This window comes from Danio rerio, chromosome 13, assembly GCF_049306965.1.
Source record: "Danio rerio strain Tuebingen ecotype United States chromosome 13, GRCz12tu, whole genome shotgun sequence".
Classification (NCBI taxonomy): Eukaryota; Metazoa; Chordata; class Actinopteri; order Cypriniformes; family Danionidae; genus Danio; species Danio rerio.
Genome location: NC_133188.1, coordinates 3,758,667 through 3,780,499, shown reverse-complemented (window position 1 = coordinate 3,780,499; position 21,833 = coordinate 3,758,667). Strand labels below are relative to the sequence as shown.

Genomic DNA, 21,833 nt, shown 5'->3' with positions numbered 1-21,833 from the left:
ACACTGAACACAGAACGTCATCTTTAAGGTTTTCCTGCTATTATTGTCTCTGCTTTGTTTTGAAAAGCCTATAACCTGCTGATAGTGAGCACAGATGTTAACGCGCATTATTGCTATGGTGACGGCGTTCTATTTGCACATCCGCATGACATGCAATTACCAATGATCACTTCAGCTCGCTCGGAAACGAAAAAACTAATTCCTGATGAATCCTATTCAATATATGAAAAGCCTGTTTACCGTTTGCGCAACTAAGAGAAAACTAGAAAGCGTAATGGGGTGAATAAAGCCCGTGTTCACATGAATAGCTCCATTATTTGTCATCAACATCATGCTGAAATCATAAGGTCATCAAAATAATGGAATGAAGTCAACCACTCCACCTGCGCAGGAGAGATTGTGTGTGTTTGTGTACAGTTGCAGACAGAATTATCAGCCCTCCTTTATATAATTCCCCAATTTCTGAACACATTTCTAATCATAATTGTTTTAATAACTGATTTATTTTAATCTTTGCCATGATGACAGTATATTAAATTTGACTAGATACGTTTCAAGACACTAGTATTCAGCTTAAAGTGACATTTAAAGGCTAAACTAGGTTAATTAGGGTAAAGTTAGGGTAATTAGGAAAGTCATTGTTTAATGATGGTTTCTTCTGTAGACAACTGAAAACAAATACTGCTTAAGGGGGCCCTTAATATTGCCCTTAAAACGGGGTTTAAAAAATTAAAAACGGCTTTTATTATAGCCGAAATAAAACAAATAAGACTTACTGCAGAAGAAAAAATATTATAGGAAATACTGTGAAAAATGCCTTGCTCTGTTAAACATCATTTGGGAAATATTTAAAAACGAAATTCACAGGAGGGCTGATAATTCTGACTTCAACTGCGTATATATGTGTGTGTGTGTGTGTTTTAAACCATATTAACCAGAGTGTGCTGTATTCACATGCTTCACAACAGATCAGGACCAACAGTGAGTAGCTACTAGCAATGGCAACACAATCACATGAACTAAACTAACCTCTTTCTGCGGTCACTACCCTTTGGTAAGGATGGACGCGCAGTTCGTGCCTTCGAACTTTAGTTGCCACAGCACCTGCTTGGATTGCAATAACATCACCAGAAAACAGATCAGATCAGACAGATGGAAGAACAAAAATCATTTAAATTATACAAGATAAGGCACAAATAATACTTCTTCTTTCTCCCATATGTAAATACCGCTGACATGTGTTTTTACAAAATTCATGTTTTTTTTTTTTTCTTCGCATAGCTTTTATGACAGACGCTCTTTATAGCCACGTCATCTTGAGCTGGAGAGACGGCGTCTTTAAATATAATACTGATACAGTCACTCTGAGGGAGAGACCTTTAGGCACGTGTGCTGGAGTACAATAAAAAACAACAATAATAATAAGGAGAAATGTACGCCGATGAATTAAAGGGATAGTTCACCTTAAAATGACAATTCTGTTACTTGCCTAACACCTATTTGAGTTCATTTCTTCCAAAAAGAAGATATTTTGAAGAATGTTGAAAACCTGTAACCATTGACCTCTATTATATTTGCCTTTCCCACTTTAATAGTTCAGTTGTTACAGGTTTTCAGCTGGCTTGACTTAAAGGGGTGTTCATAAGACTTTATATCAGGGGCGCCCAAACATTTTCGTTTGAAGGGCCAGAAACCAAATACCATTGAGAGCCGTGGGCTGAAGATAACTATACCAAACTATTGCACATTAAAGCTGCATTGAGTAATTTTCGAATTTATTTAATAATATTTATAAGTAAAAAGAAAGTATTACTTTAAATCGTATTAACTAATGCAGTTTATATAACAGTTCGGTCTGGCTCTCAAATCTGATTGGCTGAAAGCCTTGCAATATTAAAGTAACAGCACTCGTACAGCCTCTTCACCCTTGTGTATTCCTCCGCCACACGAGTGGCAAGCAAAGGACTACAGTTTGACAGTTATTGCAGCTGCTGGACAACATAATGTACTTTTGAGGCTTTTAAGGTGAGACTGTAGCTGTTTAGATTGCAACTATGCAGTTTATTTATATGGATAGTGCCTATTTTAAATGTTTATAAATTTGGAGATACAGCGCGTCGGCGGCCATCAACCTGTCATACTAAGCAGAGCAAAGACGGTTGATGTTCTGCCACAAGATGGCGACAGAGACCACATAATTAATCCTTAGGGGAGAAAAACTGCATTTTCGCAGTGTACGTTTCAAACTACAGCTAAATAAATTATTCTAAATCAGGTAAGTGACTTTCTAAGCTGATCTCTCTCTTTTGTACTTTGTAGTGCTTTACTTATACCATAGTAATCTGCCAGTGTTTGCATTGCTTTAGCTTTTCCTGGGTTAATTATTGTGAAATTCCGAGAAATAATAGAGAAATACTGGGAAATCTCAGTAGACTGAAGGCATTTCATGCTGTTCAGCCTTATAATCTTAAAATGTGAGCAAAATCACCTGTTTTGTCATAATTTTTGACATTACACAAGAGAATCATTGAAATTTGTAAAGTAGCAACAGTTTATGCTATTCTGAGGGTCAGCTGTAGATGTGAATGAATGGCGAAAGAAAGTAGTTCCTCATACATATGGATACTTGAGACTCTTTGTGTTAGATTTATACACATGATTATGCTGTCAAACTGTTGTATAAACGCAATATCACACTTCTGTGACCGTCACACCCAACTCCCCACCCCACTGAGCGTGATTTCAATAATTAACTGGGCGTCAATAATCCCCCGCATCTAGCGCTACACCACTGGTCACTGGTGGGACACTAAGCCACTCTGCCTGCAGCCTCAAACCCACTGCTACTCTTGTGCATACATCTACACCTTGCTCATATAACTTTTTAATTACATCTTATTGCAATAAAAATATAATCATATTTATAACAGTGTGGTTCAGTGCTGAATCGGCCATTGCCTTGATTCGCTCACTAAAGTCTCTGCATTGTCCTCTATCCGTCAGGTGATGGTATGTACATTTTTAAGTAAACTACAGCATTTACATGGAAACATTTAATTTTTAGTCACTTTTGTTTTTTGTTTATCATTAAAACAAATGCATAAAAGGTTACATTAAATCTGAAATGATAATACCTAAACCATCTCCATGGTTCTCCCCCTCTTCTCAGATGGGACGGAGGGCCAAATCAAGGGTTACCATGGGCCAACTTTGGCCCTAGTTTGTGCATCTATAAAATGCTTTATAGTCATAGTTATGGCATTTAAATGCAAAGATGACATTGTTTGTTATGACAACTTGACATAAACAAATACTTCACAACCGGTCTTCATCTTTGTCATGACGACTTGACATGACCAAAACAACATAACTTAAATAAACATGGTTGTCATGTATGGAGTCAGATAAGTCTCAAAAAAAATTCACGCAAAAGACACGATGTACACATGCGTAGCCAAATTCACGTGCATAAAACCAAATTCGCGTGCGTAAAATATTTATTTATATTCACAAAAAAAATTCACGTGCACAAAATAAAAATACATTTTCCTAAAATACGTTTCAATGTATAAGAGTGTACAAAAAGTTTTGAATGTTTAAAACTTGCGAGTTCATCCTGAATGAGAATGTGCAAATCCTCTTTCACGTACGACTCCCCCCTGGATACGTGTGTGTGTGTATTTTTGAGACTTTCCTGGCAGAGTCAGGGCTACTCGTACCTTTTAGCCAATCAGATGAGAGCTGTATTCAATGAAACCAACTATGCGCTTCTTTTGCGCAGACTGTTCCCCTCCAGCATGGCGAACAGAGAAAGCAGCAGTCACACTTTTTTACATTTATTTATTTGACCATATCGTCACTCTTTTTATCCATTATTTTGCCGCAGCTCCGCTCTTCTTATTTACTGTCTAAATTTGGCTACGCATGTGTACATCGTGTCTTTTGCGTGAATTATTATTGAGTCTATTCTGACTCCATAGTCATGAGCCATTATAATTGTATCATAAATATTTTTCGGATCAAGTTTTCAGTGAAATAAACTACATTTGCCATTAAAGTGTCTCATGAAAAGCGTCATTACTGAGTCAAATAAGTTTATAAGAGCATCATTGATGTTTAATTATATTTTAATGACAAATTCAGCTTGTAGTTAAGGTGAAAAATAAATCAAATATGATTTCATGGCAATCATGTTTATGACAGATTTATGACTAGTCACGTTGTCTTGATCAGGTTGTGATGCATTTGTTTAGATCATCATCGAAGTTTTCATGTCAACAATCAATGTCATCTTTAACACTGAGCATTTAATGCTTAATGACAGTTGTTATACGCATGTATAAAATCACATTCATGTGACGCGTCAAGATTTGAAAGGTTTCATGAACACCCCTTCAAGTGAAGTGCCACCTTTCAGCTTTCTTCAAGATATATTCCTTTGTGTTTAAAAGAAGAACAAAACTCTTTCCTGCCGTTTTTTGGGTGAACTGTTCCTTTAAGTGATTAGTAAAGCATTACAATTTGATCTTTTTCTCCTTGGGCGTAGCAGTCAGTGGCACCGAGGCGAGTGTGAGGAATAGCCAGTGTAAACCAACAGGAGCGAGTGTGACTGACTGCTAGGCCAGGACAAACATCGCTCAAAAAACAACAAGGCAGCTGTGAAAGGAAAGCGTGTCAATGTTAACACTCGGATAGGATGAGGGGCGCAGTGAGGATCCTGGGTAATGCATTTAGCCTTTCGTGGGGAAAGCCACACCTGAGGAATAAAGAAGGCGATTGGGGAATTAGTGGCAGGATTGGTGGCCCTCAGGTGGAAATAAACACACAGGACAGTCAGACAGAGCAGGTTTTAGGACAGTTCAGTAGACGCAAGTAAAAACAAGCTATTTGCTTCTGTTCAAGAGTGTGTACTGTACAAAAATCTGGGTTCTACACAATTGATTTGTGTTGGGAAAACGTGAAGGAATTAAGTTAACTATCAGATTTTGCAAATTTAAGTGGATTGAACATAAAACCATGTCAAGAGTTCACACTTAGCTGATGATTGATTATAAAGCTTGTTTGGTATGCTGTCCCGGGAAAGAGCCCTGAGCTTATGACAACCTCGAGCCCTGGGCTCCCTCCCGTTTGCAGGGCAAGAGGGAAGTTTGAGATCAGGTAAATCTTGATGAACTCCCCTGACTTATTTCTGGCTAATGATGCTCGCTTGCTAAGCGCTTGGCTATGGTATCAATTTGGTATGTTCACTTTACTTAGGTTGCGTTTTTTTTTTGGACGTTATTATCACTAATATCAGGTTAGATTAAGGTTGTGATGTCAGGTGACCAAAATTCATTGTCTAACCAGCGTCTAAGGGCAATGTTACTTTGACGCTCAATAATGACGTAAAATGACGTTGATATTTGGTTGAATTTAGGTTGTGTAGAAAAGTGGCCAAAATCCAATGTCGAGCCAACATCTTAAACCAAAATCCAACATCTGATAGACGTCATAGTGGTAACGTCCACACAACGTCAAGCTCTAACATCATAAGATGTTGAAATTTGGTTAGAATAAAGTCGTGATGTCAGATGACCAACATTTATTGTCTAGTCAGCTTGTAAGGAAAACGTTACTTTGACGCTCAATAATGACGTCAAATCATGTTGATTTTTGGTTGATTTTAGGTTGTGTTAGAAAGTGACCAAATCCAACCTCGAGTCAACATCTTAAACCAACAACATATTGATGTCAAATACTGACATTTATTGATAGACGTCACAGTGGTAACGTCCACACAACGGCAAGCTGTAACATCATAAGATGTTAATATCAGGTCAGATTAAGGTCGTGACTTGTGATGACCAAAATTCAATGTCTTGTCAGTTTCTAAGGGCATCGTTACTTTGATGCCCAATAATGACGTCAAATAACGTTGATATTTGGTTGAATTTAGGTTGTGTTGGAAAGTGGCCAAAATCCAATGTCGAGCCAACATCTTGAACCAACATCATATTGATGTCAAATACTGACATTTATTCGTCAGGCATGGCAACCAAAATCCAACATCTGATAGATGTCATAATGGTAACGTTGACACAACGTCAAGCTCTAACATCATAAGATGTTGAAATTTGGTTAGAATAAAGTCGTGATGTCAGGTGACCAAAATTTAATGTCTAGTCAGCTTCTAAGGAAAACGTTACTTTGACGCTCAATAGTGACATCAAATCACGTTGATTTTTGGTTGATTTTAGGTTGTGTTAGAAAGTGACCAAACCCACCGTCGAGCCAACATCTTAAATCAACAACATATTGATGTCAAATACTGACATTTATTGGTCAGGCATGGCAACCAAAATCCAACATCTGATAGACGTCACAGTGGGAACGTACACACAACGTCCAGCTGTAACATCATAAGATGTTAATATCAGGTTAGATTAAGCTCATGACGTCAGGTGACCAAATATCAATGTCTAGTCAGCTTCTAAGGAAAACGTTTCTTTGACGTCCAATAATGATGTCAAATGACTTTGATATTGGGTTGAATTTAGGTTGTGTTGGAAAGTGGCCAAAATCCAATGTCGAGCCAACATCTTTAACCAACAACATATTGATGTCAAATACTGACATTCATTCGTCAGGTATGGCAACCAAAATCCAACATCTGATAGAGGTCATAGTGGTAACGTCCACACAACATCAAGCTCTAACATCATAAGATGCTGATATTTGAAAAAAGTCATGACGTCAGGTGACCAAAATTCAATGTCTAGTCAGCTTCTAAGGAAAACGTTACTTTGACGTCCAATAATGACGTCAAATTACGTTGATTTTTGGTTGATTTTAGGTTGAGCTAGAAAGTGACCAAATCCACCGTCAAGCCAACATCTTAAACCAACAACATATTGATGTCAAATACTGACATTCATTGGTCAGGTATAGCAACCAAAATCCAACATCTGATAGACGTCATAGTAGTAACGTCCACACAACGTCCAGCTATAACATCATTAGACATTGATATTTGGTTGATTTTAGGTTGTACATTGGACACTGACGTTGGGTTCTGACGTCTGAAGTCCCACAAAGTTGAGGTACAACATGAATCTGATGTCATGTTGACGTGCTGTGCCTGCTAGGATATTTTTAATATCTTCTTTCAATTTTGGGTTAAACTATATGACTGTGACATTCACTATTAAGCTTGATTAATCCTGCAGAAAGAGATTATTGTTCTAAACGATTATATAATGAGACCATGCTATCTTCCCCCCCCCACCATAACACATTAAACTGTCCTAAAACTGCTCTGTAAACATTCTGGCTTTTAACAGATTCCTGTTTTCTGTCATCCCAATTTAAGGAGCCCCACCGTCCCCTCACCATCCTCATGTTGCCCTCCTCCATGGGCTCATTCAGAAAGGCTTGTGCAGCAGTTTGGGGCTCAGTGCTTTGTCTCCCTCATCATTATACACACATAAAACAAAAACAACCATCACATTACAGAAAACAAAAATACAAAACCGAATGAAAGCAGACAGAATGAAGGAGGCCGGGGGAGTCCAGCCAGTCCGATAAGTGGGAGTCAGGGCAGGGGGCGTGTCTGCAGTGAGGGGGAGGGGCTTGTTGAAAGGGGGTGGGGAAAAGAAACTTTAAAAGGGAGGCCGACCAGTTGGCTCTCCGCGCTGGACTGTGATGGGAATGTGACAGGTCTGAAAGCCCAGGTACAGGGGCAGCTCTTCGGCCTTTGAGGACGCTGTATAGAGAGAAGAAAGGGTGAAAATCTCCTCTTAGAACATCCTGTTAGTGTTAGTCATGCTGTTAGCTGATGTTATTATATGAGAGGACGACTGTTGTGTGGCAGTATTAAGTATTTAATGGGATAGTTCACCCAAAAATGGGAATTTATTCACTATTTATCCTCCCTCCAAACTTTTATGAGTTACCTTCTTCTGTTGAACACAAAAGAAGATATTTTGAAGAATGCTGAAAACTTGTAGTCACTGACTTGCATAGTAGGAAAAACAAATACTATGGAAGTCAATGGTTACAGGTTTTTCTTCAAAGTATCTTCTGTTGTGTTCAACAGAAGGAAGACGCTAGTAAAGTCGAGTAAATGAAGACAGGATTTTCCGTTTTGGGTGAACTGTCCCTATATAGCTTTTTATGTACATTATATATTCTTTGTAAGAATTTATATTTTAACGAAGCGATCTAAATCTTTATCCTGAAATGCAAAGAGTTTTGTAGAGATATAAATTGCATATAAAAATTGCATATAAAAATATAATATATATATATATATAAAAAATATAAATATATTTATAAAATGTAAAATCTAATTAATTCTAAATCTTATGCAAAATATTAATAAAACCTATTGTAGTATATAAGTATCATACAAAATTCCTGTACTGTTTATATATATATAATATTATTATATTATATTAAGTATAAATATAATCATCGGCCATTTTATTAGGTATACTAAAGTGACTAGATTTCTGTTTCCTGACACTGAAAATGTCATTGTGTGGTTATATTTATTTATATTCACTGGCCATTTTATTAGGTACACCTGTCCAACTGCTTGTTAAAGCAAATTTCTAATCAGCCAATCACATGGCAGCAACTCAGTGCATTTAGGCATGCAGACATGGTCAAGATGATCTGCTGCAGATCAAACCGAGCATCAGAATGGGGAAGAAAGCTGATTTAAGTGACTTTAAACATGGCATAGCATCTCTAGGGTTTACAGAGAATAGTCTGAAAAAGATAAAATATTCAGTGAGCGGCAGTTCTGTGGGTGCGAATGCCTTGTGGATGCCAGAGGTCAGAGGGGAATGGCCAGACTGGTTCAGCTGATGGAAAGGCAACAGTAACTCGAATAACAACTCGATACAACCGAGGTGTGCAGAAGAGCATCTCTGAAAACACAACATGTCCAACCTTGAGGTAGATGAGCTACAGCAGCAGAAGATCACACCGGGTGCCGCTCCTGTCAGCTAAGAACAGGAAACTGAGGCTACAATTCACACAGGCTCACCAAAATTGAACAATGGAAGATTGGAAAAATGTTGCCTGGTCTGATGACCCATCTTCTGATGGCTACTTCCAGCAAGATAACACACAATGTCATAAAGTGTGAATTGTCTCAGACTGGTTTCTTGAACATGAAAATGAGTTCACTGTACTCAAAGTACCTTCAGGACGTGGTGGAACAGGAAATTCTCATCATAAATGTGCAGCAGACAAATCTGCAGCAACTGCGTGATGCTGTCATGTCAATATGGAGCAAAATCTCTGAGGAATATTTCTAGTACCCTCTTGAATCTATGCCACGAAAAAATTAAGACAGTTCTGAAGGCAAAATGGGGTCCAACCCTGTAATTGTAAGGTGTACCTAATAAAGTGGCCAATGAGTGTGTTTTATATATATTCTTTTTAAAATTTAATTTTACTTCAGCTTAGACTCTGATTTATCAGGGGTCACCACAGCGGAATAAACCGCCAACTTACAACCCTCTCTGGGAAACACATATATTATTCTTTTGGTCAGTGCTTAATGCATTTATTAACGTAAACTTTTGTCATTTTAATTACTATAACAATGTAAAGTGTGATTTATAAAATCTAAATAAACAAAATAATCTCTAGTAGTATATACAGTAACTGACACACAATCCTCGTGTCATTCCATTTGTGTTATTTAACAGATTCGATACTCGACTGAAACCATATCAATCTCACTGCACTGCTCATTAGCATAACAATGAGCTTTCATCCACTTGGACACGCCCACATCATCAGCTGTCACTCATGTCACTGTAAATCTCCCAACACGCTGCAAGCGATTGACCTGATGTAAACCTCTGTATGTGTGAACGGCCCTTCAGTGCCCACAAACCTCCACCCACAGACAGAGCAAAGCTGATTCAGACCTATGAGGATCCCGCTAGAGACCAGCTCAATAAACACACGTCTTGGACAGTAGCTAAACCCTACTTGGTGCGCTCTAATTGGACACGCTGCTCTTGGCACTGGGACGGGCTATTTGTCGCTGCTCAACTTAACACCGTGCCGTTGGGAGAAGCCAGTGTTAAACTGGCAGAAATACTGTTGTTAACATGATATTCATAATCGGCTTTTCTCAAGTGCTTTAATGAAGCCATACAGCTTGTGTGGAGTGGCGAGGACAGGGCTTTTCGAGAGAGAGCGCTCTCGTTAGTCATATAAAGCCACTAGAGCACTTAAAAGCCGAATCATTTATGCAAACGTTTCTTAAAAGGGGGACTTTTTATGACGCTAAATGGATTAACTGGAGAAGCCTTGATGTATTGTTGTTTGCTCTTTTACATTTTTGCTTATGGCTGGTGGTGCCGTGGCCTTAATGGGGGATTTGGGAGTTGTAGGAGGGTAGATTTGGGTTAGTGTATGTGATGGGGGATTTCAAAGGCATGGCATTGGGTAAGGCTGGGCGGTATGACTAACATCTTTCATCGCAATCTTATACCTTTTTCAAAGTCATATCTTTCTAGGTGCACTCCATTTTTTTCCAGCACTTTACAGGTGAGGCATATTACATATTTATATACATATTCATTATATCAGATGCTATTTATTCATTCATTTATTAATTTTCTTTTCGGCTTAGTCCCTTTAATAATCTGGGGTCGGAATGAACCGCCATGCTATTTATTATAGTATTTTAATTTTGATGCTTGCCATTAAATCAACTTTAAATGTGTTACCTTTTATCTAAAATGTATAAATAAATAAATAAATAAATAATAAACCTTAAATCAATTATTGCAACAACATTTGAAAGTTCTGCATTTTTACATTTTTATTCCTACTTCATAAGGTAAAGCAAATATTTTAAAACAAACAAACAAACAAACAAACAAACAAACAAACAAACAAACAAACAAACAAACAAACAAACAAACAAAAAAACAAACACTTAACATTTCTCTTAATCTCTACCTACACTGTTAAAAGCAAATAGTTACTTTACTTTTAAAAGGTCAGTAAACACATTGCCTTAATAGCAACAAGCTGACTTTATTTTAATCAAGTGAGTAAACCCAATTGTCACTTGTAATATACTATACTGACAATATAAGTTATAATGGGTTATAGTCAAAAGTTGACTTATCCTAATCTTTGTATTTATGCAAAAATGTTGTTTTCTTGAAAATTGTAAAGCATTTATAAAGAATAATTTGTAAAGCATTTATGAAGAGTGTATTCCTTTTTATAAAGTAAAGTCAACTTATCTCCTTTAAAAGCAGTGGATTTACTTACTTTCTAGAGTAAAGTCAACTAATCACTTAAAAATAATGGATTTACTCAATATTTAGAGTGAAATCAACTAATCACTTTAAAAGCAATGGATTTACTCACTTTTTAAAGTAAAGTCAACTAATCGCTTAAAAATAATGGATTTATCGGATTTTTAGAGTAAACTAATCACTATAAAAGTAATGGAATTACTCAAATTTTTAAGGAAAGTCAACTAATCGCTTTAAAAGCAACAGATTTACTCACTTTTTAGGTAAAGTCAACTAATCGCTTTAAAAAGCATCAGATTTACTCACTTTGTAAAGTCAACTAATTGCTTTAAATGCAATGGCTTTACTCCCTTTTGAAAGTAAAGTCAATTAATCATTTTTAAAGCAATAGATTTCCTCACCTTTTTAGGTAAATTCAGCTAATCATTTTAAAAGCAATGACTTCTCTCACCTTTGAGAGTAAAGTCAACTAATCGCTTTTAAAAGCAACAGGTTTACCCACAGTTTTAGAGTAAAGTCAACTAATCGCTTCAAATGCAATGGATTTACTAATTGTTGTAGAAGTAAAGTCAACTAATTGCTTTTAAAAGGAGTGAATTTACTCACTTCTTAGCGTAAAGTTAACTAATCTCTTCAAAAGCAATGGATTTACTCATTTTTGTAAAAGTCAACTAATCGCTTTAAAAGCAGTGGATTTACCCACTTTTTAAAAGTAAAGTCAACTTATCGCCTTAAATGCAATGGCGTTACTCGTTTTTAAAAGTCAACTACTCAAATAAATTTAAAGTATTTAAAGTAAAGGCAATAAATGTCATGCAAAATGGGGTTCAAAATCAAATTGGTTGGACTTAACACTGAATAAAGCACATAATCAGTACCTAGGGTGATCATTGGCGTATTGATTTAGGATGTTGTGCCTCAACGACGCTGAAATAGAAACTATTACTAAGATGAAATTTTGCACACTGTAGTTGCAGATTTCAAAAAACGAGCGCACTTCGGCATTGCAGAATACTGTCTATAGCAAAATGTGTTGATCGTCATACCGCCCAGTCTTTCCGCAGGGCCATGCTGAGGGGGTTGATTGGAGAGTTGTGCAGGTGTAGCTCTGCTTACCTAACACCCCGCTGGAGTCGATGGGATACTCCAGGATGGAGGTGGCGGGTGCCAGCGTGTAGGGGTACTCGTAGGGCGTGGCGTAAATCAAGCCCGACTCTGGACCGGGCGGCACTAGGGTGGCGGTGGCAGGGTGGGCCGTGCCGTTGGGCATGACGGTCTGGATCTGGCGGATGAGAGGCATGATGGTGGGTCCCGCAGGCGTAGGCGTGCGCAGAGCTGTGGGTGGCAGGACAGGTGCAGGGCCGGTGATGATCCGAGGCGCCTGGGCACTCGCTGCAAGAGAGAATGCAAGGGCAGCTGCGGTGAGCGGAGTAATGTGAGGGAGAAGGGGTGGATGAAGACAGGTGGGTCAGGACAAAAAAGACAAAAACGGTTAGTTTCATGCACTGTCAAACAGTGAACACAGAGTAGTGCTGTTTAGATGCACTCAACAAGATTCTAGCAACAAACAATTTAGCTGCCTGCACAAAACGAGATGCAACATTACAGAAACATTGAAATACATGCCATTGCACTCCTGACAAAATGGAAAAGGTTATTTTAAATATATGGCATTATTTTAAATATTTTAAACACATTTATTTAATTTATTATTTATTAATTTAATAAAACATATTTATTGATTTTTATTTAAATATCTTAAATACATTTTATTTTTGAAAACATTTAAATACATGCCATTGCACTTCTGAAAAAATGGAAAAGGTTATAATTAATTAATACATAATTAACCTATTTAGACTTAGACTTAGACTTAATGACTGCCATAACACACAAAACACAGAAACACAAAACCACAAGACAAAATAAATAAATTAAGTAAGTGAAATAAGTCACATAAATCCAACCAATCTATAAAAGGAAACAGCCACAATACATAAGTATACAAACTATTATATAAGATATTACACTTAAAAGAATCAGTGGTAACTAATACTATTAAGTCATATATCAAGTAATGAAAATAATATTAACCAAAACTAATAATATTACACATAAAACAATTACACATAAAATAATTCAAGTATATTTTTTATCAAGTATATATATCAAGTATAATTTAACATTATTAATAAGTATATAGGCTGCATGACTGAGAGTTTGCAGTAGGCATGGGCCGGTATAAGATTCTGACGGTGTGATAACCAGTCACGGTTTTACGGTATTGGGCTCACTGCTCTAAAATGAATTCTGACTCCGGCTGTTGATGTTGTCATCCACTCTGCAGATCTCTGGCACTGAATGTAACCCCAAACCATGATTTTTCCTATACCAAACTTGACAGATTTCTCTTAGAATCTTGGGTCCATGCTGGTTCCAGTAGGTCTTCTGCAGTATTTGTGATGATTGGGATGCAGATCAACAGATGATTCATGGGAAAATTCAATCTTCTGCCACTTTTCCAAATGATCAACTATTATTTGTTGCTCTTACAACTGGGATCTATGACAAGACTTTTGTCAGGTAGTGTAAATTTGTTTTTTTATGCTACCGATGTACTAAAATGCTGCATTTATGAGTAGATAATGTACAAAGTTTTTCCCAGAGACTATTTATTAATTAGTAAAGAGAGCAGGGGGAGGAGCCAATGCATTCAACCGTATGCCTTAGTGACAATATCACACTCCTGCAGTTCTTCAGTGCTATTTACTGAAGCAGCAAGCTAAGGATGAGGGTGTCACAACATCTGTTAAATTAAGGAAACATTGTTTTTACAGATAGCAGAGCGTGTTCTCTATTCTTTCAGTTCATTAGCTGCTGAATGTATGCGCTAATTCTGGATCACAATACTGAGACACTCGTCAGAGCATTTGTCAAGGAATCAGGGTTACTTGAGGGAGGATTATTGAGAGCTGTGCTTTGAAAGGGCTGAAAACATCTTTGGAACGGCTTACGTGATTTGATATTGGCGTCTCTGTAGGTGCCGTTGAGAATGGCCAGCTCCATCAGCTGCATCTTCTTCAGACTGTCCTCTCCTTCGGCCTGTTGGTTACAAAAAGGCATAATCAAAGTCAGATTGCAGCTAATAGAGCTATTTTGTTTCTGTTACATCTACTAAAATCTCTCATCAGTTTATCTCATGCTTAGCCGGTGCATTTCTGGCACAGTTGTACATATTTATTGTGCGTTCTTGCTCAAATGTGACAGTAGTAAGAATCTTTTAAATGTAAGCTAGGTGGCATTAAGACAAATTTGTTTAGGAAGCTCTTGACAGTTTTAATAACTTCAGTCTGTTCTGCCATGACAACAAACAAGTTGAGAGAAAAATCTCAAGACAGAAACTCAACATGCGCCCATCTATGCAGGCTTGGATGGACAAAGTGGGAAGAGCAGCAGAAAGTCAATCAACCGCCACTCCCCACCCCTTTCCCAGTTCCCCCCTCCCCCATAGGAGTTGCAGAACAAAACGCATAAGCGTTCATAAAGATTTTCGATTGATTATGAATTTATAGAACCGACAGACATGAAGCTGATTACTATGTACCCAGCTAAAACTATATACTGATATCAACAATGATCTAGGAGGAGTTGGGGATTGAGTGTAGAGTTGGCGAGTAGGCAACGTTTAAGAGAGACTGAACGATTTATGATTGTAATAGACCGCTGTGACATTTCAGAACTGGACCGGTACGCTTTATGAACAGCTGACTGTCAGCTTTACTGAGGTGTCCAACTGAACTAGCAATGCACTATGTATGACAGATACATGATGCTGATTACTATGTACCCGGCTAAAACTATATACTGATATCAACAATGACCTAGGAGGAGTTGGGGATGGTGTAGGGAGTGTACAATTGACAAAAAGTTCAAGAGAAACTGGATGATTTCTGATATTAATAGACCACTGTGACATGTCAGAGCCTGACTGGCACTGTACATGTCATAAATAGCTGACTGTCAGCTTTACTGAGGTGTCCAATTAAAGTAGCGATACGCTCCATATTTAAATACACAACAGTAAATGCAAAGAAATGCAGAGTATTTTTAGTCACATTTTCTTCCAGAAATACTGTTTTAAAAGTACTTTCATACTTTTCTAGAAGCTAAACCATGCTAATGATACCATAAGAGTTATACAGGGCTCAACATATATAAGTACACCCCTCACAAATCTCTCCTTTAAGTTAATAATTTCTAATGGAGACTTTACAATATTATATTTGTGCATTTACATTAGATTAGTACTCTTGTACTAGTACATTAGTAGATTTTAAAATTGACAATCAGATAAGAGCGGTAGCTAAATCTAGCTTCTACAGGTATCAATTAAAGCAAGTAGCAAAATACGGCAATATATACCAAAACAATAGTTTGAGACAGTAGTCCATGCTTTTGTGACCACTCAGTTAGATTACTGTAATGCTCTGTATGTGGGGAGTGGCAGGTCAGTTATTACCTGTTAGCAAATGGTGCAAAACACTGCAGCAGGCCTGTTAACTGTTAAGCTTAAAGGGGATTGTGCTTTCGCTAAGGTATAGGTAGACTTTGTAATGATTTGCCGATGCCCACTAGACAGGCCTCTTTTGTGTTCCACTTACATCAGCGCTGAAAACTCTTTTTTTTGTTGTTGGCATTTGACACCTGATCATTTACATGCCTTTTTAGGTAGTTTAGCAATAGCTTATCTTGTTTTTTACGTATTTTATATACTATTATATAAATTATACTATTAATACTATTATAAATAACTATTACTATACAATACTATATAAATAAATATATATATAAACTATTATACTATTAATAGTTGATTTTGTTGAATGTTTCTGTACAGCACTTTGGCTTACTTCTGTGTTTTCAAAGTGATCTATAAATAAAGTTTGACTCGACTTGACTAGTCAGTACTGAAGCCAAATCTGGAGCTAATCTAATAACATAACTAATGATGACAGTCCAAAATGAGTACACCCACCCAAATTTATATATTAGGGAAAATATTAAATAAAAAATTTTAAAAGAGGAAAATTCAAGAAAAAAAAAATTGTCATTTTTAATTATCCAGACTTCAATATTTTGCACTATTTTAACTGTATAATCTTTCTATTTCTAAAGATGTTCTGTGACCAAAATAATATTTTAATAACTACACCTGTTTAATAAATCTGTTTTGTTCAAATGCACCAAATTTTATGACCTATATTCACTAAGAAATGGATAAAAAACTATTTTCAAAATGGGGTCTACTCATATATGCTGAGCACTGCATATAAATTATTTTTGTATTTATTTTGTATTGGAAATTAACAGTAGTTATATGTATGGGAAAAGCATGCACTGAGGTGTAGCTTTGTATCTGGAGAGTCCTCACGTCTTATAATCCCTCTTACTTCATTATTCAATACTCACAGATAATAGCTGAAAGATTTCTTGTCCTGTTTCAAATCTAACAACAAATAGTACAAAGTCCACAAAAGTTATTTCATTTTTGGAGCTGGAGACTAAGGGCGGAAACATACTGTACACAAATATGGCAAGATAAATGAAGAGGCAGTCTTTCTAGCACATTGTCTTTATTACTATGTGTTCTTGCTCTACTTTGGCGGTAATAAACCTCAGTACTCGAGGGAGTGATAGAGTTTCTTTTAAATGCATGTGCCTTTAAAATGTGTTTTTATTCTGGTAGCTGCCTATAAAAGTGCTGACAGGTTAAACAACCTTTATTAGAATCAGTTCATTTGTTCATGCTCACAAAGAAATTGATGTGGCATTGGAAATCACATTATGTTTTCTTACATGGTTGCAAAACAGACATTATCAAGCAGCATTATGTTATTTTATGTGCTCAGCACTTAACAAAAATAGTGATTTTATTTCCTTTTCCCCATAGTAACATATATCTAAGGATATTTAATACATTATTAAAAGTCAAAAGCTGTATAATGAATGAAACGACTGAATGAAGCTATTGTTAAATAACTATTATATATAAGCTACAGCTAGTAGCCTGAAAAGAAACAGAAACAGTCTGCAGCATCATACTGCCCTGTAGCATCCATTTTAAAGGTGAAATGCAGCCATACGTAGTAGAGTTGGGCTGATGGACGATGCTATCGTCCATCGCCGATGGCCAATAGACAACACGATGCTGAGCTGGCATCGCCGATCCTCCACAATGCCCCCATTGCAAATCCGTTGGCAAAAAATACACACTCAGGCCCCTTTTACACTATACGTCTTAGTGCTAAAATGGCATTTTAGAACAAAAATGATCCACATCCACACCGTTTTAGCATTTCTGAACAGCCCTCACGTGACCACAATCACACACAGACACAGCCACACACACTGTCATGCGCTCCTCTGAGCTCCAGTCAGAGAGCAGTGCACATCAGACAGTTTATCAAGTACGTACTGCTGAATTGTGTCACACTATAGTTGTTAAGTGTGATATTCAGACATTCCAAGTTTCCTGGAAGTTCCGGGAGTCTGTATGCATTTGCGGGACTCAAAATGCCCGCAAACGAGTGATAATCTCCCGGAAATCGCGCGTCTCCCTCCTGGTCCTCAAATAAGTCGAGCACCCTTCTCCCCCCCGGATCTCTCCTCGCTCTGTAGATACGTCGTGCACACTCTATCAAACACTTCCCGCTTTATACATGATGACGATGCAATCGTCCATCGTTATTGGTCGACATCGCCCAACCCTAATACGTATTTCTGGCTACATGGTTCACGCTCACCAGAAATGTATACAAGGGTACATTTTCACAATGAGCATGTGTTGTTAAGGTCAATATTATTAGCCCCCTTAAGCAATATTAAATTTGATTGTCTACAGAACAAACCTTCATTATACAATGACTTAATGCCTAATTACCCTAATTAACCAAGTTAAGCCTTTAAATGTCACTTTAAGCTGAATACTAGCATCGTCAAATTATCTAGTCTAGTATTATGTGCTATCATCATGGCAAAGGTGAAATAAATCAGCTATTAGAAATGAGTTATTAAAACTATTGTATATATGTTTATAAATCTATATATGTTTAGAAATGTGCTGAAAGAAATTGGGGAAATAAACATACAGGAGGGCTAACAATTCTGAGCTCAACTGTGTATTTGGCAGTATTAGTTGGATTGTATCCCCTCCAAATGTAGCATGTGGATCTTTTTTCTAGATTTGCTCTGCAAGACAACAACAACACTTGTAACTTCGCTCCTGATATGATCAGTAATATGAAACGACACCAGAAGAAAATGTTAATGCTGATTTGGGCATGCCAATGTCCCCTCACATCACATTTCCATGCTTGAGTCCCTCAGCCTGTGTTTATGTGTGTGTATTTGCCTTGGGCGGTATCCAAATTTTTATACCGTCAATCCTCCTCCCTATTTTACCTCGGTATCCGGTGCTACCGTGCATAATAAAAAGAATTATGAAGTAAGGCTCAGACAGCATCACCAAACTGTTGTCTTGTGCCTTAGGTTCGCGGTCACCTGTTTGTCTTGTTCGTATTAGAGATCTGCGCGGGACGCTCTCTCTCATTTACACACCCACACTGAGGCCCCGTTTACACTAATGAGTTTTAGTTTGAAAACGCATAAGTTTTGCTACGGTTACGCCATCCGTCCACACTACGCCCGAGTTTTCGAGCGCTGAAAACGGAGTGTTTTGGAAACGCTGGAGAGGCTGTTTTCATTCTGAAATGCTGCTGCTCCGTCTCAGTGTGGATGGGGGAAAACGGAGACATCTGAAAACGGAGGCGGGGCTGCTGAGATTCGCTTCCTAATTGGGGCTATTGTGTCATTGCGTATCCTTCCCTTATTCGTCAAGCCCCTATCACATGACTATAACACATGGCTTTAATGCTAGCGGAAGACAGTAGACCAGCCTTCACTGTAAACAACAACACGGACACAAAAATGTGAGCGCTGTCTGCATTATTGTCTATTTTAGGCACCATTGTGCAGTTATTCATTTGTTACGTTTAGTAACAACTCGACCTCGTCGTCTGTGCACAAAAATACCTCTCCTGCTTTCTTTGCCATCGCGTTCATTGTTCAACCGGCGTTTGTTGACTAACAATAAACAAATGCGAAGCGAGACACATGCTTCCTGTTTATACTAGAACGCTCATGCCCAGAGTGTGCGAATGGTCACGTGATATACGTTTTTGGTGGCATAGTGTGGACGGCAATGACTGTAAAAAATATGGACAGCCCCTTTTCCCATTGAAGGCCTTGAGGGCAAAACGCCTGCTTGACGGGCACAAACTGTCGCAAAACACTGCTGAAATTGGAGCCTTGACATGCGCTGAAGGACTGTCTGATGGAGCCAGAGGAGGAGCCGCGAAAATGAGTCGAGCTTTCAACCAAACGCTTTATGTAAAATCAACCACGCCCCCCAAACTTCTCAGCATGCGGTTGCTGTCATATCAACACAAATGGATGTAATAACGTTAACAAATAGGAGGGTTTTATATATTCAATCGCGCCAGCTCCACGCCGCAGCGCATAACTTACTCGCGGCATCGCGGGCTGATTCCGGCTCGCATGCGGCAGCGCCGGCTCGCTCGGCCGCCGCATCTGGCTCGTGTGACTCGGGCTGGAATCGGGCAGTGAGTCCAGGCATCCGGAGTAGGTCCAGCAGAGGTAGTCAGTCTGAGCTCTGAGGGGTAAGTCTCCGACAGGAGAGAATCTAGCCGGAACTGGCCCGAGTGTATTTTGCTATCTGGGTGGTTAGGCGTGTATCAGCAAACTAATAAAGCCCGAAAAAAGCCCTGACCTTAGTGAATAAACAGTGTTCCACCAGGATCATGTATGTCAGAAACTATAGTTTAATGCTGAACTCATTTTGTCATGGTAAAATAACACAGAAATCGAATAATAACACTTCAGTCTTCTGCCGAAGCTCAGACGCGCTGCTTTGAGAAACTGTCAATCACAACTGTCAATCACGATGACACGCCCAGCATTAAATTACTGCTAAAAACAAACTGTTTACAAAAATGAAGATCTGCACCTATTTCAGCACAATAACCAGTGCCTTAATCGACCAGAACCATCTTTCGGGACATTTTATTGCAAGTGTAATAATTTTTTTTTATTTGGGCTCAAGTCTCCTTCATTAACACGGTGGAGGCGGGCTTTATGACTTGTACTGCAGCCAGCCCCCAGGGGGCGATCTAAAGGCCGAGACCTTCACTCAAACGCAGGCTTGCGGCACACTTGGTGGATGGAGATAAGTTCAAAAACGCTAGGTGAAACGCTAGAGGACGCGGATTGTTTTTGATCTAAAACGCCCTTTTCAAACTAAATCGCACTAGTGTAAATGGCGCCTGAGAGAGAGACAGCACCAAGCGACAAACAGCACTATGCTTTCTCTCACTGTCTCTCTCTGATTCACACACACACACACACAGAGCACCAAGCGACACACAGTAATCACGCTCTCTCTTATTCACACACACACAGGTAAACAGCATCCATGCGTGCTCGCTTGCTCGGGAGCAATATTGTTAGCCCGCGCACCCGCTAGTTACCGACCCCTCTCGTGCTTTATTCAGAAATTTATTCCTGCACCGCAAGAAACCTGGTCGGCTCTCGCGGTACAGCAGTGGGAATGCAGACCTTTAGTTTGTATTTACCACATCTTCCTTCTCGTTCGGTTGAAACAGGAAATACTGCCAAACTGCAGGTCACTTGGTGTGCGACTCGCCATCTTACCTCACCTCTCTCTCTCACTCCTCCACACTGTCCAGTGATGACAATCACGCATATGCATTTGTAGGCATTAAATAAATACTATTCATTATTTAATAATTGTCTTATATATAAGTGCATTGTTTATGATGGTATAACGGTATTGACACTAACAACGTTGCTATTTTTAGATCCCGCCGTATATCGTAATACCGTATTACCGCCCAAGCCTAGTGTGTATGTGGAGTTCAAGTACAAGAGATGTATTTACTGCTCCTCTCAGGGGCCGTTCCCCTGCGCCCTCCTGTCCCCACCGAAACGCTGTCCGCGTATCTAAATATCAATACTTTATTAAGTCAAGAGCTCGCTGATGAATAGCGCAGGACAGAGCGGTTATAAATCACTCTCTGTCTTTATTTAATCAGCCTAATGCACTCTGTCCTTGAGAGGCACATTCACAATGCAGAGACTGAGTTTTTAGGGAAAGAACTCTTTTCAGAGATGGCCTACATAGAGGAAACTATGAAAGTTATGTTCTGAAGTTATGAAATATACATGTTGCTTCTTCCTCTGTTGTTGTTTTGATCTGCACTACATCATCTCGGAGAGCAGACGTGCTTTATTAGCGGTGACAGATGATGGGACCGCAGGAGGCTACATCTCTACTTTTGAAAGCTTCGGGGAGGGCGAGATTTTTTTGTGGATAAAAGAAAGTTATTCAATGGAGGGGTATTGTGCGGAATATTAGTGTGCTGCTCGACTGGATTCTGCTTGACAGCTCAATCACGT

The 21,833-nt window shown here is 38.5% G+C and overlaps 1 protein-coding gene and 1 long non-coding RNA gene across 11 annotated transcripts in view; both read right to left on the bottom strand.

Moving 5' to 3' along the window:
* qkib (QKI, KH domain containing, RNA binding b) overlaps positions 1–21,833 on the bottom strand; it is a 179,827-nt gene that overhangs the window by 10,255 nt on the left and 147,739 nt on the right. The window contains exons 5-8 of one of the 10 annotated variants that reach the window (XM_073920532.1): positions 14,294–14,381; positions 12,396–12,695; positions 7,655–7,741; positions 1,030–1,107 (exon numbers count right to left, since the gene is read on the bottom strand). In XM_073920532.1, coding sequence (XP_073776633.1) covers positions 1,030–1,107; positions 7,655–7,741; positions 12,396–12,695; positions 14,294–14,381 — 553 coding nt within the window. Of the gene's footprint in view, positions 1–1,029; positions 1,108–1,216; positions 7,742–9,444; positions 10,472–12,351; positions 12,696–14,293; positions 14,382–21,833 lie in introns of those variants that run through there. The other 9 variants (XM_073920533.1, XM_073920534.1, XM_073920535.1 and 6 more) reach the window with 9 other exon arrangements.
* LOC141377096 (uncharacterized) lies at positions 1,156–3,392 on the bottom strand. Its single transcript, XR_012389088.1, has 2 exons — positions 2,848–3,392; positions 1,156–2,777 (listed from the first exon to the last, which is right to left on the bottom strand). It is a non-coding gene; the product is annotated as an uncharacterized lncRNA (long non-coding RNA).